The 18831-nt window shown below is 38.4% G+C and overlaps 1 protein-coding gene across 7 annotated transcripts in view; it reads right to left on the minus strand.

The window, feature by feature from the left end:
• The window catches only part of UEVLD (UEV and lactate/malate dehyrogenase domains), a 47240-nt gene extending 28616 nt beyond the window's left edge, over positions 1 to 18624 (minus strand). The window contains exons 1-4 of one of the 7 annotated variants that reach the window (XR_004350939.1): positions 18472 to 18623; positions 11299 to 11383; positions 7884 to 7949; positions 2200 to 2363 (exon numbers count right to left, since the gene is read on the minus strand). Coding sequence is in view for 5 of the 7 variants with exons in the window: in XM_032638785.1 (XP_032494676.1) it covers positions 2200 to 2363; positions 7884 to 7949; positions 11299 to 11452 (384 nt within the window). In the remaining 2 variants the exon portion in view is untranslated. Of the gene's footprint in view, positions 1 to 2199; positions 2364 to 7883; positions 7950 to 11298; positions 12956 to 18471 lie in introns of those variants that run through there. The other 6 variants (XM_032638784.1, XM_032638787.1, XM_032638789.1 and 3 more) reach the window with 6 other exon arrangements.
• Positions 18625 to 18831: the final 207 nt, after the last annotated feature.

The raw sequence follows: 18831 nt of genomic DNA on the forward strand, positions 1-18831 counted from the left end.
TTCAACCTCACTCCTCTCTGACAGATCCCTGTCCTCCTGTCCTACAACTTTCTGGGTATATACAAATATATTATAAATTATCCTTTCATAAAAGTTGTAGTTACTTACAAAAATGAGAGCAGATTCTACATCCTTCTAAGTAAATGAACCATAGAGATAAGCAAAGGTTTGTTTTGTTTTAATGATAGTACCTTCTTTTATAGCACCCTTTAGAGCAAAGGTGCTGTAAAACAGGTACCCCCCATACTGATTTCTATTGATGGTAGAATTACAACATTTTGTCTACCTATTGGAGGCCAATTTGGGAATATATAAGAATAGCCTTCAAAACATTTTAAAACTTTGATCCAATAATTCCATTCCTAGAGATTTATCATTAGGAAATTATTAAAGATTTATAAGATATATACATTTATATTTACATATATATTTAAGGATGCTCATTATTAAATTTCTAACAGAGCAATCTACATCAGGCAACCATTAAAAACCATGTGTTTTCATGAAAGAATGCTCAACATCATTAATCATTAGAGAAATGCAAATCAAAACTACAATGAGATATCATCTCACACCAGTCAGAATGGCCATCATCAAAAAATCTAGAAACAATAAATGCTGGAGAGGGTGTGGAGAAAAGGGGACACTCTTGCACTGCTGGTGGGAATGTGAATTGGTTCAGCCGCTATGGAGAACAGTATGGAGGTTCCTTAAAAAACTACAAATAGAATTACCATATGACCCAGCAACCCCACTACTGGGCATATACCCTGAGAAAACCAAAATTCAAAAAGAGTCATGTACCAAAATGTTCATTGCAGCTCTATTTACAATAGCCCGGAGATGGAAACAACCTAAGCACCCATCATCGGATGAATGGATAAAGAAGATGTGGCACATATACACAATGGAATATTACTCAGCCTTAAAAAGAAATGAAATTGAGTTATTTGTAATGAGATGGATAGACCTAGAGTCTGTCATACAGAGTGAAGTAAGTCAGAAAGAAAAAGACAAATACCGTATGCTAACACATATATATGGAATTTAAGGGAAAAAAATGTCATGAAGAACCTAGGGATAAGACAGGAATAGAGGCGCAGACCTACTGGAGAACGGACTTGAGGATATGGGGAGGGGGAAGGGTGAGTTTTGAAAGGGCAAGAGAGAGTCATGGACATATACACACTAACAAACGTAGTAAGGTAGATAGCTAGGTGGAAGCAGCCGCAAGGCACAGGGATTTTAGCTCGGGGCTTTGGGACAGCCTGGAGGGGTGGGATGGGGAGAGTGGGAGGGAGGGAGACGCAAGAGGGAAGACACATGGGAGCATATGTATATGTATAGCTGATTCACTTTGTTATAAAGCAGAAACTAACACACCATTGTAAAGCAATTATACCCCAATAAAGATGTTAAAAAAAAAAAACAACCATGTGTTTTGAAAATATTGTTTAATATGGAAAAATGCTCAATATAATGATAGATGAAATATGCAGAATACAAAATTGCATAATGTGAGGGCTTGTATTTTTGTTCTGTTTTGTTTCTGTTTTTTAAGTCTGGGCCATTTATTTTTATTTATTTATTTTTTTACTTTTATGTTTATTTATTTGGCCGTGCCAAATTAGTGGGATTAGTTCCCCGAACCTGTGCCCTCTGCAGTGGAAGCGCAGAGTCTTAATCACTGGACCACCAGGGAAGTCCCTGTGAGGGCTTGTAAAACACATAAGTTACAGTTTCATGCATCGCTGTGGGTGAATTTTTAAAACTTAATGCTCAGTTAAAACACAGCATGTAATAGAAGATTATATACAATATGATTCAATTTACATAAAGGTTAAAAACAGGCAAAACTACAAATAAATACACATATTACATAAGAATCTTTACTGGGGAGGAACTAGGAAATAATGCCCAATATTTTGCTAGTAGCTCTTCATTTGCTTTATCAAACGGCAAACAACTATAAAAAGACAGGGAGCAAACAATGGTTGCCTCCCAGACCTGGAGAGAGCAGCTTCATGTAGGGTTCTGGGTCTTGGGTGACCCTGGGGAGCTCAATTTCAAATTATTTTTAAAGACCATAAGAAGAATTATCATTGAAAGAAAATTCACTAACTTATTTGTACCATTAGGATCAAAGATAAATATTCAGAAAAATAAAAACTTTTAAAAGAAAATCCAAATTGATCTTACATGGCTCCAGTTTTGGAGATACGGCAAGTATATTCTGCCTTGAGCATCCACATGTTTTCCAACTGAGATTCCCATATTTGCAGTTGGCTTTAAGAAGCAAATGGGGGGAGCAAAAGGGTGAGAATCCAAAATCCACAAACGAATTGGTATGTTATATGTATTACCTATTTGAGACAAAATAAACACATCTTCAAACAATAATGAACCACACACATTATATTTATGGTATAGCTAGGTGGCATTTTAAAACACAAGTCTAGTCAAGTTTATAGATAAAGGATTTATGTAAACTGAGGCCTATTTTCATCCACATTCACATTGGAAATATGCTCCCATTAAAGCACCAGTATAACGTTTAAGGAAATATAATCAAGATAATGGCCAGTTTATTCAATTCAATTCAATAAATATTTATAGGACCTACTGTGCTAGGAGTATGGGATACATCTTCTTTAGGTAACCTTCTTTGCTCCACCCCATTTATTTGCCTACAAGTCTGTTTCTCTGTTTACGCTATAAATGTCTAGAGATGATTATGTATTATTCATTTCCATGTCCCCTACAACAAGTATAGTGCCTAACATACTGGATACTCAATAAAAATTTCTTATATAAATAAGAATGAATGAATGGGGACTTCCCTGTTGGTCCAGTGGCTAAAACTCCGCACTCCCAATGCAGGGGGCCCAGGTTCGATCCTTGGTCAGGGAACTAGATCCCACATGCCTCAACTAAGAGTTCACATGCTGCAACCAAAGATCCCGCATGCCACAACTAAAGATCCCACGTGCTGCAACTAAGACCCAGTGCAGCCAAATAAATAAATAAATACATATTTTTTAATGAATGAATGAATGAATGAACAACTGAAAGATGCATTTGATACTGGCCCTCAAGTTGCTCATTAATTGCAGATAGTGTAACATACAAGCTGGGTTAGATACATACAACTTAGAGCTGAAAATAACCTTAACAGTCACCTTGTCCAGTGGCTCTTAAATTTTAGTGTACTGAGATAGGAACCCAAATGAAAGCTCTTCCATGTACGTGTACCATGTAACCATGTACCATGTACTATGTAACCCTGTACCACATACTATGTAACCATGTATGTCATGCCTACTGAGAGCCAAAATCTCTGACTGTTTTGGTTTACAGGAAGCCCAAAGCTAAACCTAATATAAGTGCAAAAACTAATCTTAAACTAGGAATTTGATCCATTATCTTAACTGTTCTATTGTATCTCCTGATATTTATTCCTGCTTTCACAGTCTTAATGCATATGTCTTTCAATATATTTAAAAACATGGCTGCTCAGGAGCACAAATGCCTAGGTTCAAATCCTAGTTGCACACATCACTAGCTATATGATTTTAGGCAAGTTACTTAACTTCTCTGTGCCTCAACTCCTTCCTCTATGAAATGAGAATAATAAAAGCTCCTACCTCACAGATTGTTGTGAGGATAAAATTAGTTAAGCTACATAAAATGCTTAGAACAGTACATGACATGGTAAGTACCATGATGGGTTGGCAATTTTTACAATTTACCTCAAACCCACTTTGGAAATAAGCAAGGTATAAGTAAAAAGTTTTCTTCTCCACTGCAATCTTTTTCTTACTAAGGAAATCCTCTACTTTTTTCATCTTGCTTCCTCCTGCCCTAAGCACAATGATACTCAGCTCTGTCTGTATATTAGAAATGCTTAAGGAACTCTGAAACATACCAATATCCAGGCCTCTTCCCAAAAGTTTCTGATTCAGTGGGACAGGGTCTGGACAACATTTTTTAAAAGCTTCCCATGTAATTCTAGAGAACTGAAAGTCACTACATAATAGAAATGTCCTAGTACTATTTCTACTATTTTATATCAGCAGTTCTCAGAACCATATTCCTCTTCTAATTTTATCTAAGTATTAAAAAAAACTTTTTATTTGAGTATAATTGATATATAACACTGTATTAGTTTCATGTATACAACGTAATGATTCAATATTTGTATATATTGCAAAATAATCACCACAATAAGTGTAGTTAACATCCATCACCATACATAGTATCTAAGTACTTACAGTATGGATACAGGCATAGCTGTTGGTACTCTATGATTATAAAGTCATGTGATCACAGCACCACAGAGTGACCAACAGGTATTGAGACACATCATCACATTCCTCCAGAAGTCACTCTGTCTAATGTTATATACTCTAGACCAGTGTTTTTCAAATGTTGGTCACAATAAATAGGTCATGAAATTAATTTAGTAGGCTGCAAACAATAATATTTAATTTTAGTTATATACATATATAACTATGTATACGAAAGTATTTCTTATTGTGGGTCACAATCAAACATTTATAAGCCACTGTTTGGACCATGCAGTTTTTTTTTTTTCCACGCTGTGCAGCATGTGGGATCTTAGTTCCCTGACCAGGGATTGAACACATGCCCCCTGCATTGACAGTGCAGAGTCCTAACCACTGGACCTCCAGGGAAGTCCTAGGCCATGCAATTTTTTTTTTGTTTTGGAGTGGTAGTCCCAATCTCGAAGGAGCCATTTTCTAATGTTAATCACTACACATTAAAGAAAAGGAAAGGAATGTCTATTGAAGGTATCTTCCTGGTTGATCAAGGATCTGCTGCCTCCATCAATGCCTCTCCCCAGCAGCATTCATGCATTTTAATATCACACTCCTGGCAAAGTGCATGGTGAGCCTGATCCCCACGTCTATAACTTGTAAGATTTCACTACTGGTATTCTCTGTGCGCTTCTTCCTTCTTTCTCATTCTTTTCTGTCAGCAAATGCCCTGCCTCCTACTCTGCCCACTTAATTTCAGTAATTCATTAGCAAAGAGTCAGGACTCCTGGTAGAGTCCTCAGATTTAAAGTAATTATATCATAAGGACATAATTTAAGTTAGTTGTAAATAAAGTTCAGATGGGTATCATCTTACTAAGATGATACACATCTCTAAACAATGGGTGGGTGAAGGAAAAGTGTCATCACAACCTTCACACAATCTTGGAGGGATAAGAAATAATCCAGAAAATTTCTGCAGGTATATATAAAGAAATATCAACAGAAGATTCACCTGGGGAACAGGACTGGGTGGGAGGTTAGATATAAGCTTAACCTCATCTCTTTTCAATTATTAAAAAATTTTTAACATGAGCATGTACTATTATTATATTAACAAAACTAGTAACCAGATAAAAGTAACAAAAGCATGCAAATAATAATGGCCAACGTTTATTAGGCACTTACTATGTGCCAGGAACTATGCTAAGAGCTTTACTTAGAGTAATGCATTTAATCCTCAAAATTGTAGAGTTAGGCTCTATCATTGGCCCATTTTACAGATGAGAAAGATAATACATTCTGACCTTCTGATCAGCAGGAAATAACTAGTATGCATCACAAGGAGTTGCTACAATTCTAGTCAAAAGCAAAGGGGAAAAAGAGTGTACTACCAAAAAAAAAAAAACAAAAGATATTGCAGGTACCATTACTACCTTGGAATTACTACCAGCATAAGAATCAATGACCTGACTCCACCGCTCTAGGAAGATGCAGAGTGCCAATGAGTGGCATCTTAAGATAACTTTTATGCCCTCCTGTAACCTCCCCACATTGTCCTAGAAACTGAGGGCTACTAAGCAATGATTCATTTAAATTTGTAAGTTCCTCTGTCAATATGCAACTACCCTTGAAATCACTGGGGTTGGTAAGAACTATGGAATCAGTCAATCAATCAATCAATCATTGGGGTGGTAAGAATTCTTTCTCTCTCTCTCTAACATCTAACCATAATAAACACAGAATACAAGTAATGGGAAACAGGTCTCAGTAAAATTCTCTAGGCAGCCAGAAAACAGTCTGAGAGCTTGGGAGGGGAGAAGCAAGGAAAGAAAATAAAAATCGACTCTATACCTGCTCTGCCTACCTCACTGCAATTTTTTCAGAGCCCACTGCTACCTACTTTCATCTCCAACCACATTCCTATTCTTAAAAACCAAACTGGATTTCTAAGCATTCTCTGTGGCAAAGGAGATGTTATGATTGGACATACACAGAGGAAGAATAAAACATGAGTGAACCTCTGGCAGTAAGTCATCATGGGGGCAGGGGGAAGCAATAAAGGAGGGTTTGTAACAGTCTAGCCACTACCATAATGAAGCACTTACTTTGAAAAAAGTCCCCCAAAATACATCTTCTTGGTGTCTGTTGGGCAATGTGCTCCTATAATACAGCGATGAATCCTTTGTAAGAGACAGCAAACTGCACTGCTCTCTCCCCATTTGGTTTCCAGATCTTCCTCAGCCCTTTTTCAGTGCACCTCCTCTTTCAAATACCCAGTAAGTTCATCTATTCCTAAGCCCTTCAGTCAGTAATCAAAGAAACTAACTCAATCATTCAACAAATATTTACCGAGCATTTTCTATAAGCACAGCACTGTATATTAGTGATTTTGGATGTTATTCCTCCTGAGATTATTTGCATTTTAAAAGGGGAATGGATTTTTAATGGTGGAATTTCAAGCACCACTTCAGAGAAATAATTGGAACCAATGCTCCTCTGGTGTTCTTCAAATCATACTAGATAAGCAAGCTCCTATGACACCCATCTGACAGGTTAGTCCTGTTAAACGTTGAAGGAAGTAGGTCTAGACAGAATTAATTATAGGGAAGTTAGTGATTTTTTTTTTATTTTTGGGCAAACACTTAGCTATTTTAACCTGTCAGGTGATCTGAAAATATGTTGCTTTTTTTGAGCTTTAATGGCACCTGTGTTTTAAAAATTTCCTATTGGGTTTTAAGTTCCAGTCTGATACCAGCTGTGTGGACTCAGGTAAACCACGTGACCAGGACTCAGTTTCACCAATAGAATGGGGATAATGCTACATCATATAGAGGGAAAGGGAGGGGAACAAAACATTCAGGTAATGGGAGAAAAAGGTGGGATCCCCGCAGTTTGCTATGGAAAGCAGAGTTAACTCTCCACAAGCGCAGGCCTATGTCTGTCTTGCTCGCCTCTGTACCTCAAAACCTAGCAGAGTAGTGGGCAGATAGTTGACATTCAATAAATAAATATTCGTTGAACTGAACTGAATTTGTTGGTATTAACCTAAGCCTTCCTTCACTGGGACAGCATTCTGCTATATCCAGTAAGGTTCAGTATAGATCATATACATGTTAAAACACTTTGAGGGGAATTCCCTGGCAACCCAGTGGTTAGAACTCTGAGCTGCCACTGCTGGGGGCCCGGGTTTGATCCCCGGTTGGGGGAACTAAGATCCCGCAAGCCACATAGCGCGGCCAAAAAAATAAATATTTAAGGGCTTCCCTGGTGGCGCAGTGGTTGGGGGTCCGCCTGCCGATGCAGGGGATGCTGGTCTGTGCCCCGGTCCAGGAGGGTCCCGCATGCTGCGGGGCGGCTGGGTCTGTGAGTCGTGGCCACTAGGCGTGCGCGTCCAGAGCCTGTGCTCCGCGGTGGGAGGGGCCGCGGCGGTGGGAGGCCCAGGTACCGCAAAATAAATAAATAAATAATTGACCAGCTCGTAAAAATGTTCTTTAAAAAAAAAAAACAAAACCACTTTGAGAATGTTATGGAACTAAACAAATATAAGTTTTAATTAAACTGCTCGTTTAGAAAATTCCCACATTTTCTCAACTTCCACACTTACCCTGATACATCACAGGAATAGTGCCGGTGAAGTTCAGCAGGTTTTTCTGGGAACTATCTTTGAAAACTGGAAGAAAAAAAAAGCCCCAGAATGCACAATGAGAAGTAGGAAGAACTGTATTAAAGCGTGTGCATGTACATACACACACACAGAAACACACACAACTTCTAAATACCACCATCTAGGAATCAGTCAATATGTTGCCAAGGGCAAAGAACTAAATGATGTTCTCTTAGAAAGCAGAGCAGGTAGTTGAAAGAACACAGGACTTAAGATACTGAAATCCCAAGGTTTTGGCTGACTTTTCCTACTTAGAGGTGATGGAAGAAATTTTCACATATTGAGATATGGAGAAGTCATCCTAGCTTATATATTATTTAACTTAAGCTTTATGCTAACTAGAATAGCCAGTTTTGTGGCCCATTAAACATACATTGTACATCTGCTTTAATCATTAAAGAAAAGGGTGCATTGTCCAGAAGTAAAGAATGTCTGTTTTGAAGACAGAGATAAATGCCTCCCTTCCCTAAAACATCAACGCTAGCACTCCTTCAATGATAAAGCTCCCTTCACAGGTGCCAAGGCCATGCTGACTCATTGTGTGCATGCTCATTTGTCTTTTTTTGAAACCTTGAAGGAATGCACCCCTGTGATGTTTGATGTTCTTTGTTCTGACAGATATAAAACTGTGCTGAAAACCATGCTTCTTCGGAAAGCTCTTCAGAACTATCTGAGGCTATAGTGCTCAGACTGGCTCAAATACAACTCTTTTCTATTCCTATTATAGACTGTTTATTATTTCCGTCGACAGAGGCATGTGACTTTTGGTTACTTTAACCTCTTTGAACTTCAGTTTCATCATCTATAAAATAAAGATATAAAATCTATAAAGACTGCATCATAAAATTGTCACAATGATTAAATGAGATGATGTGAAAACCCTTAATAAGAAGTAAAGGATTATAAAATGTGGGGACATTATCAAATAACTGCCGCATGTAACATCAGTTATAAGCACTTTCAGATATCAGATTATAACTTTTATAATCAGAAAAAAGAAGTTAGTTTTACTTTTGAAAGTGACCTTTTAGAAGGATTAATAGTTATCTTTGCTTTCTCTAACTCCATTATTCTCAACCTTTTCTCAATCTTCACATCCCTGAAATTTCAACTTACCCATCTGGGACACACTGATGGAGAATCAATGCCCTAATTTCTGAACTGAATACCGAAAACACGACATCTGGTTTCAAACTGTCAAACTGCCTTGGAATGTGGTCCTTTAAGGACTTCAGTAGCTTACTATACTATTTATGCAGGGGAAGAAAAAAGTCTAAATAGATTTGATGACCTATCAGAAAGGGAGAAGAGGAAAAGCCAGGCTGACAGAAAACTCAAGGCCAAGAGTGTACATAAGTACAAATATTTACCTTGAACTATATGAGTGAAAGGTAACAATGGGTGAAGGGATCACTCTAAGGCAAAACTAAAATGGACAGAGGAGTGGAACAGGGATTGTTTCTCAGGGACACAGAAGAACCTGAAAATGTGGTAGAGAAACTACAGATGTAAATAGTCATTGTCCAAATTATTCAAAAAGCCAAAAGAAAAATGATTATAATACCTGACTAACATTGTCTTCAATAATAAAATGTACCTTGACAATATTAATCCTATAGCTTGAGGGTTTAATGGCACCACAGCCTACTTCCTCTAGATGGGGGAAATGAGAATTAACTGGTATAACAAAGGCTTAAATCTATAAGATTACTTATAGATTGTAAAAGAACAAGTATTATTCAAGCAGAGGGCAAGATGGACATGAGTACAAGCCCCAACTCCATGCCTAACTAGCTGCATAATCTTAAGCAAGTTATTTAAACTCTCTGAGCCTCAGTTTCTTTCTCTGAAAAATGAAGATGATAATACTCACCTCATAGCTTTGGTTGTACAAGAATATGTAAAATAATATAGATAAAACATTTGGAAGTATATCTGGTGTTCAATAAATAGTAGCTGTTAAATCCCCCATCCCAGGCATTTATGCAGCACCAAATACCTGGGTGCTAATCAAGAGAGGCCAGACACAGGTAAGCCAGAATCTAATCATTTCTTCCACACATAAAATTAGCTATTCCTAAGAAATACTTCAATAATGCCTCAAATTTTCTAATATATAATTCTGAATTAGACATATTTTTGTAACCCAAGCTAATTCAAATACAAAACATACCCATGTAGAATAAAGAAGTTTTTCAAAACTGTGTGTTTTGACTAATTCGTGGGTCCTGAAATCAATTTAGTGAGTCTCAATCAGCATTTTTTTTTTAAACGGTATGGAATGGAATAGAAGAGAAAACACCAAGGTGTACATAATACTTTAGTTGTGTGTATACGGGGTCATGATATAAAACACATTTCCAAGTGTGGGTTGTGGTCAGAAATTTTGAAAGATAGTAAAGTAAAATCTTTCTCAGGTAACCAGACCCTCTATATTAAGTGAAGAAGATAACTAAAACTTTGTTATTAATTTATTATCAACCATATATGTGGTAGGCAGAATAATGGCCTCCATGGATGTCCCATATCCTAATCCTTGGAACCTGTGCATATGTTACCTTACTTGGAAAAGAAACTTTTTAGATACAATTAAGTTAAGGACCCTGACATGGGGAAATTATCCTGTATGATTAGAGTGGGCCTAAGCTAATCACATTTGGTTCTTAAAAGCAGAGAACCTTTTCTCTGGAGATGTGACTACAGAAGGATGGTCAGAGAGATGTAACATTGCTAGCTTTAAAGATGAAGGAAGGTGACCTTGAGCCAAAGAATATGGGTGACATTTAGAAACTTAAAAAAGCAAGAGAGTATATGATCTCCCAGAGCCTCCAAAAAGGAACTAAGACCTGCCAACACTTAACCTACAGAGACCTGTGTTGGGCTTCTAGACAAATAACTGTAAGATAGTAAATTTGTGTTGCTTTTTTTTTTTAAGATTTTTTTTTTTGATGTAGACCATTTTTAAAGTCTTTACTGAATTTGTTACAATATTGCTTCTGCTTTATGTTTTGGTTTTTTGGCCTCGAGGCATGTGGGATCTTAACTCCCTGACCAGGGATTGAACCTGCACCCCCTGCATTGGAAGGCGAAGTCTTAACCACTGGATCACCAGGGAAGTCCCTGTGTTGTTTTAAGCCACTAAATTTGTGTTCATTTGTTACAGCAGCAATAGAAAACTAATACCATATAAATTTTATTAACTTAAATTTCCTCAAAAACCACAGGTCATAAAGTGTAGCTCAAAATCAGGGGATAAAAGAGAGAAATGAGAAATTATAATAAGTTTGTAGATCTCTAGGAACAAATAATTAATAGTTTAAACAATGTAGCAAAAACTAGAGGATACAATTCTTACCATAGGTATCCATGGAATATCTGAAATGTGGGAAAAACATATTTACATTCTTCAGTTCTTCCATAGTTAGATCCCTGAACTTGTACTGAAGAGAGAAAAATGAACACGGAATAAGAATAAAATTATAAGCAACAGAACAATTACAAATTAACATTTAACTGAACACTTACTATGTGCTAGGCCCTGGGCTCTGAGTTTTACAAACATGAATAGTATTTGACTTCACCCTTTTAATAACGACCCTATGAAGTAGGCAGGGCTTATAACTGCTTGACTTTACAGAAGATGAAAATGAAAGCTAGAGAATCAAAATAACTTGCTGTGGTAGATAGCAAGTTAAGTAGTGAAGCCAGAGCTCAAACCTAGTGCCTGGGCCTTTAATCACTATATCAAATGCCTCCAAATACTTCCTGAAGGCTTAAGAAGTAGGGCAGGATGTAGCACCCCTGTCATCACTGTAAGATCCACCTCTCGTGCCTGAATATCTCATTCACTTGAGACACCCTGAATTTCCCTACCTGGTACCGCAGCTGGGTTTCAAAGGGAAAACAGAAAGCATGCAAAGGTCTGCAGTCAGGTTGAGTGACCTGCCTCCTCATTCATCCAGATGTAGTCTCAGAAATACTACCTTGGTTGCCCTGTGGGCAAAATCATTTAACTTCTTTGAACTTATTTTCTCATTCGCAAAGAGAAATTATACCCACCTCCCGGACTTGTGCTAGGCATTAAATGAAGAAAAAAAAAAAAAAGTATGTTGGGTCTATTACCATTCTGAAAATGAAATTAAGAAAACAATTACGTTTACAATAGCATCAAAAAGAATAAAATACTTAGGAATAAATTTAACAAGATGCAAAACTTAGACTCTAAAAACTACAAAACACTGTTGAAAGAAATTAAAATAGATCTAAATGAATAGAAAGATATCCCTTGTCGATAGATCAGAAGACTTGATACTGTTAAGATGGCAATGTTCCCCAACAGATTCAACAATCGCCAATCCATATCAAAATCCCAGCTGACTTTTTTTTGCTCATTTGCAAAAATTTACAAATGGACCTTAAAATTCATATGGAAATTCAAGGAATGCAGCCAAAACAATCTTAAAAAAGAATTAAAAAGAGCTTCCCTGGTGGCGTGGTAGTTAAGAATCCGCCTGCCAATGCAGGGGACACGGGTTTCATCCCTGGCCCGGGAAGATCCCACATGCCACGGAGCAACTAAGCCCGTGCACCACAACTACTGAGCCTGCGCTCTAGAGCCCACGAGCCACAACTACTGAGCCCATGTGCTACAACTACTGAAGCCAGTGCGCCTAGAGTCCGTGCTCCGAAACAAGAGAAGCCACCGCAATGAGAAGCCCGCGCACCGCAACAAAGAGTAGCCCCTGCTTGCCGCAACTAGAGGAAGCCCGAGTGCAGCAACGAAGACACAATGCAGCCAAAAACAAATTAAAAAAAAAAAAAGAAGTCGGAGGATTCATACTATAATCAAAAAGACAGTAACAAATGTGGGAAAGGATGTGGAGAAATCAGAACCCTCATATACATACACCACTGCTGGTGGTAAAATGGTGCAGCTGCTTTGGAAGTGTTTGGCAGTTCTTCAAAAGATTAAACACAGAGTTACCATATGACCCAACAATTCCACTCTGAGGTATATACCCAAGAAAAATGAAAACATGTCCACACAAAAACTTGTGCACAATTGTTCATAGCAGCATTATTCATAACAATCAAGAAGTGAAAACAATCCAAATGTCCATCAACTGATGAATAAAATGTGACATATCCATAAAATGGAATATTCAGCCATAAAAATGAAGAACTGATACATACATGGATAAACCTTAAAAACATTACACTAAGTTAAAGAAAACAGACACAAAAAGCCACATATTGTATGACTTGTATATAAAGTACCCAAAATAGGCAAATCCATAGAAACAGAAAGTAGCTTAGTGGGTGCCTAGGGTTGGAGGAGACTGGGAGAAAATAAAATAACTGCTAAGAGATCCTATTTCCTCTCTCTGAGTCTTAAGTTTTTCATGGGCAAAAGAGATATAGCTCTACTGCCTGCCAACTTCAGCAGGTATGTATGAAGATCTCAAGATTAACATATGTAAAAGTGAGATATTAAACAAAATATGTATACAATAGTAAGTACCGACAGGAAACGATGAATCGACAAAGCATACCTAGGTTACAGAAAGGCCTCTGAAAAGAGCTGTCTACAATTCACATTAGAGCCTAGAACGGTACAGAAAATTAGAGGGAAGGAGGAAGGTCATTTTAAAATGGGAAAGAATTTGGCAGAAGAAAAAGTGTATAATTAACAACTTGAGGACTAGAAACATCTCTTACTCATTTTTATTTCCCCATAGCATTTAGCACAGGGTATGGCTTCAATAAATGCAGGCTAATTGGATGGGAGTTAGCAAAGAGGCGGATTTATATGAGTAGAGTGGATATAGAAAGCAATTATGATCCAAAGGACTGAGCATCGATCACTAAGATCACTAAAACTAAGAATCGATCAGTATTAACTACAGCAGGGTAAAAATGAGTCCCAGATTCAGTGAAAACAAAAGTGAATGAAACCATCCCAACTCCAGACACTACACAAATGTACAAAAGGCTGCATTGTTGTCACCTGGAATATATATTTATTATGAACCAAATAATTTTTGTTTTGTCTTCTATTTGATGTTATAAGCTGTTTTCTACATCCTTAACATCCTCTGAGAATGTAATGATTAATGGCTGCATAGGGCTATATACCAGAACTGATCTAACTGCAAAACTGACATAAAAGTTTGTCAAAAGCACTCTTTGTTAGGGCTTGAAAATCCAAACATCACTACTAGTCGAATATGTGATTTGCCTTTCTGACGAAAAAGACCTATTTTATCTGTCCTAGAAAAATAAAAAGCACATCATTTTCACTATATATGAAACAGAATATCTTCTTAGTGTAATATTAAGACATATATTCCATTACTGTTCCTATACCACCTAAGAGAAGCTTGTATAACATTCTCTAAGGAATATGCCTCAGACAATGCCATTTGCTTAAAGGGTGCAGGCAGGGAACTAAAGAGGAAAACTGGCCCATGAGATTCTAAAACTAAAGCAATTATACTATCATAAAAATCAGTTGAAAAAATGAGAAGTTACTAAAATTTTAACTTTATCCACTATACTACAGTATGTTTATTTAGTAGACTGATACTTACGAACATCAAGAGTACTCCTGTATGACACTGCTCAAATGTTGGACACCCTGAGGAATACTTTGTGGCATCATTTTATTAAAAAAAAATTAAACATTAAGGAATCTTACAGATCAAATCCAATCCTATTATTTCATAACAGCAAATCGAGGTTAAGTTACCTGTCCAAGGTAACTTGGCCAGGGGAGTGGGAAATAGGAATTAGGGAACCAGAGAAGTTTTCTAAACTTAATATTTAATACAACTAAAGAATATATATACAGGGCTTCCCTGGTGGCGCAGCGGTTGAGAGTCCACCTGCCGATGCAGGGGACGTGGGTTCGTGCCCTGGTCCGGGAAGATCCCACATGCCGCGGAGCGGCTGGGCCCATGAGCCATGGCTGCTGAGCCTGCGCGTCTGGAGCCTGTGCTCCGCAACGGGAGAGGCCACAGCAGTGGGAGGCCCGCGTACCGCAAAAAAAAAAAAAAAAAAAAGAATATATATACATATAAACATATATGTACATATATATACATTTTGAAGAATAAACACTCAGGCACCAACTCACCCATGTTTGATCTAGAACAGTGCTGTCCAACAAAACTTTCTGCCATGATGGAAAAGATCATTATGTGTTCTGTCCAATACAGTAGCCACAAGTGGCTACTGACACTTAATATGTGGCTGGTGTGACCAAGAAACTCATTTTTAATTTTATCTAATTTTGATGAATTCAAAGAGCCACATGTGGCCAGTGGCTACCATACTGGACAGCACAGACCTTTCCAATTCCATTACACCTGTCCGGGTGCTCCTTCTCTTAACCATTCAACTGCCTACCTTAAATTGTGTGGTCACACTCCTTTGCTTTTGCCCTCCATAGTTTTTATCGCATTTGTGTGCGTCCCTAAACACCACACTGTTTTTCGTTGTTTCTTGTTTTAATCAAAATATAATCTTGCATATAACCTCCAATTTTTTTCACTGAATATAATGTTTCTAAGATTCACTTGTATTGTTGCATGCTGTAGTCCATTCATTTTCACTGCTGCATAGTGTTTTCCATTGTGTGAATGAGTACAGAACAAATTATCCTTCCTTCTGTCAATGAACATTTGGGTTGTTTCTACTTTTTAATGATGAGTAATTCTGTGAATGTCTCTTGCTTCATATATTATGAATTCTCTATGGTAACTACCACAGAGTTTAAAATTCCCATTCATCCACATCCTCCAAACCCTTTGAAATGATCTTAATTTATGACAATCTAGTGAGAGAAAATGGTGTTTTACCATGCTCTCAATTTGCTTTTCCATGGTTACTAATGGGTTGAGCAAACATTCATTTCCCTGATTCTTCTTTTGTTTTTTAAAAAATGATTATTCGTGTCTTTTGTCCAATTTTCTATTGGTTTTAATATTGATTTGTAGGCTAATTTATATATTCTGGATACCAATACTTTGTCAATTATGCATTACAATATTATTCTCCAAGTTTGTATTTTGCCTCTTCACTCTCTTCGTGGTTATACATAAAAGTTTATACATAAAAGTTCATAAACATAAAAGTTCTTTATACATAAAAGTTATACATAACTTTTATACATAAAAGTTATGTATACATAAAAGTTCTTAATTTGAATGCAATCAAATTTATCACTCTTCTTTGAGTATTTTACGTCTTGTTTAAAAAATGTTTGCATACTCTGAGTCCATGAAGATTCTTTCCTACATTTATCTCTATACGTTTTAAAGCTGGTCTTTTACACTTGAATCTTCAGTCCACGGGGAATTTTTATGTTTGGTCAGAGGTAAGGGTCCAATTTCATTTTCTCCTGTATAGATAATCATTTGTCTCTGCATTCTCCTTTCTGTAGTTATCTGCAATGCCTCTTCTGTTTTATATCACATTTCCAAACACGTGTGAACATGGTTCTAAGCCCTCTAGTCTGTTCCACTGGTTTATTTGTCTGTCCTACACCAACATCACACTAAGCCTTCATTACTAGTCTTGACATCTGGTAGAGCAAGTCCCACACCTATTCTTCTTCTGTAAAAATGTCAAGATTATTCCTGGCCTTCTGCCCTTCCAAATGATTTTAGAATCAGTCTGAAAAGTTCCCCAAATACCCTGTTAGAATTTTGATTGGAACTGCATTGGCTCTATAGATCAATCTGGAGAGAGCTGACATCTTCACATCCACGAAGCTGGAATATTTATCTAGGTTGGAAGACTTATTAGGTTTCATTTGTTTTCAATAAGATTTTTCATGTTCTCCTTACAGTTGCTTGATTTTAATGTATTGTTCACAAATTTTTCAGCAGTAAAATTATTTCTAAGTATTAAGTTATTATATTATTTGCCTACCTTGAGGGTTAAGGAACTTTGGAAATATCTGCTGGACTAACGTGTTTCTAAATGGTCTCCTTAATTTACACATCCAACAGACATTTATTAAGCACCTAAGTGCTAGACTCCATGCTATGCACTGATGATAAAAAAGAAAAACAAAAACCTTCCTCAACTATACTGGTTCCACCCTTGAGAAAATTATTGTCTCTCTTTTGTCTTTTTCCTGCATTCCAGTTCTACCAAAATTATGAAGTTCTTTTTCTATTCTCAGCTTTAGCAATTCTTCCCCCTGGACAATACACCATGGTTCCGTCACTGAAAAACTTGATAGAGTGGTTCTTTTAATTTCATGTTCTCTGAAGAGGAGACAGGAAGGGTGTAATCCTAAGGACGATGATACTTCTCTTCCTACAAGACCTACACACCTGTCACAGTAGATAAAATCATTCAAATCAAGTATATAAACAATTTCAATCATAAGGCTTCAAAACCTCAAAGGGGTGTACAAACTGCCCCAACAAAGAGAGACACAGGCAAACCCAACTAAAGAGAGAGCAGTTTATCTTGAAAGGAAAATGTAATCAAAAGAACCAGAAAAGTATGTGCATGTACATGGTTCATATTTAACTGCTGCCATTACATTTTGCTACTGTTTTATTCTGAATGTATCATGTCTCATGCTTCAATAAAATTTTAAACAAAACAAAAAAACGGCATAAACGTACCGTTTCCGCATAGGGAAGTTTTAAGAAGCATTATGGATCATATAGCTAAGAAACTGGTGAAAAAGGTGGTTGCCTCAGACTGTACACTGGTGGGGAATCAGAGAGCCTGAACTAAGAGCCTGGTGTAACATAGAAACTGGCGTTAGTCATGCCCGAGAAACGCAGGTCAGACTTCCGGGTCAGCCCTCCACCTCAACCCTTCAACATTACGAGGATCTCTTCCGGGCCTTCCAACCCTGTCTTCATTCTTAAGTCTACACAGGTCTTTCATTCACTGCACAGTTACTCAGCACTCCGTCGTGTCAGGTTAGGTGATGGGAATACTACAGCACTCTCTCTGCCATCAGAGTTCACCGCCCGAGTAAGGTTTGTATGTAAATAATTACTCCACGATGTGATAATCGGTATTTCTGAAAGCAAGTAAAAGAGGCAGTGATTCTGTTTCTAGGGAGTGACATCTGAGTTGAGTCCTACAAAGGATTAGCAACGCGAGTCATAAAAAAAGGGGGTGGGATGAGGGCAGGCCATTTCTGCAGAGAGAAAGGCATGGTTAAAGGGACTGGCGAGGGCTGGAAGCTGAGACCAAGAGAAGCTGGTGGCGTGAGAAGGTCTCACAGCGGGTGGAGGTCGGGGGATCTCGGATTTGCAGGCGAAGCCAGAGCCCCGGCCTCGGGAAGGAGAGGTCCGCGCCCTCCCTGCGGCCACTCTCCGCAGCCGGCTTCAGGCCAGCCCACCCCCGCTCCAAGCCCCTTGACAAGCCGGGGAAACGCCCCAAGGAGGTGGCCCGGCCAGGGGTGGAAACGCCCCAAGGAGGTGGCCCGGCCAGGGGTGGAAACGCCCCCAAGCCCCGGCGCCCCAGACCCTGCCCGGCGGGCTGGCCGCACCTTGCCAAGCAGTCGCCTCACACCCTCACTGTTGAACTCCATCTCCAGCCAGGACTGTGAGTCGCGTTCTGAGATCCCAGCCCCGGAATCTCCTTCCGCACTGTCCTGGACGGAGGCTGCAGAGGACTAAACTTCCCGAGCGGTCCAAGGCCCCGCCCCTTCCCAGACTCGAAAGTCCACCAGTGTCCAACGCCCTAGGCTCAGCGAGGCTCCGCCCCGAGTCTCACCACCGCTCCTCCGCGAACCCTGAGCGCGTTCAGAAACGCGTGAGCGCCAAGGAAACCACGACCCAGCTTGCTGGAGGGAAACTTGGGGACATCCGTGAAGACTGGAATAGGAAGAACCCGAGGAGAAGCTGTA

The sequence above is a fragment of the Phocoena sinus genome, chromosome 8 (assembly GCF_008692025.1).
Source record: "Phocoena sinus isolate mPhoSin1 chromosome 8, mPhoSin1.pri, whole genome shotgun sequence".
Classification (NCBI taxonomy): Eukaryota; Metazoa; Chordata; class Mammalia; order Artiodactyla; family Phocoenidae; genus Phocoena; species Phocoena sinus.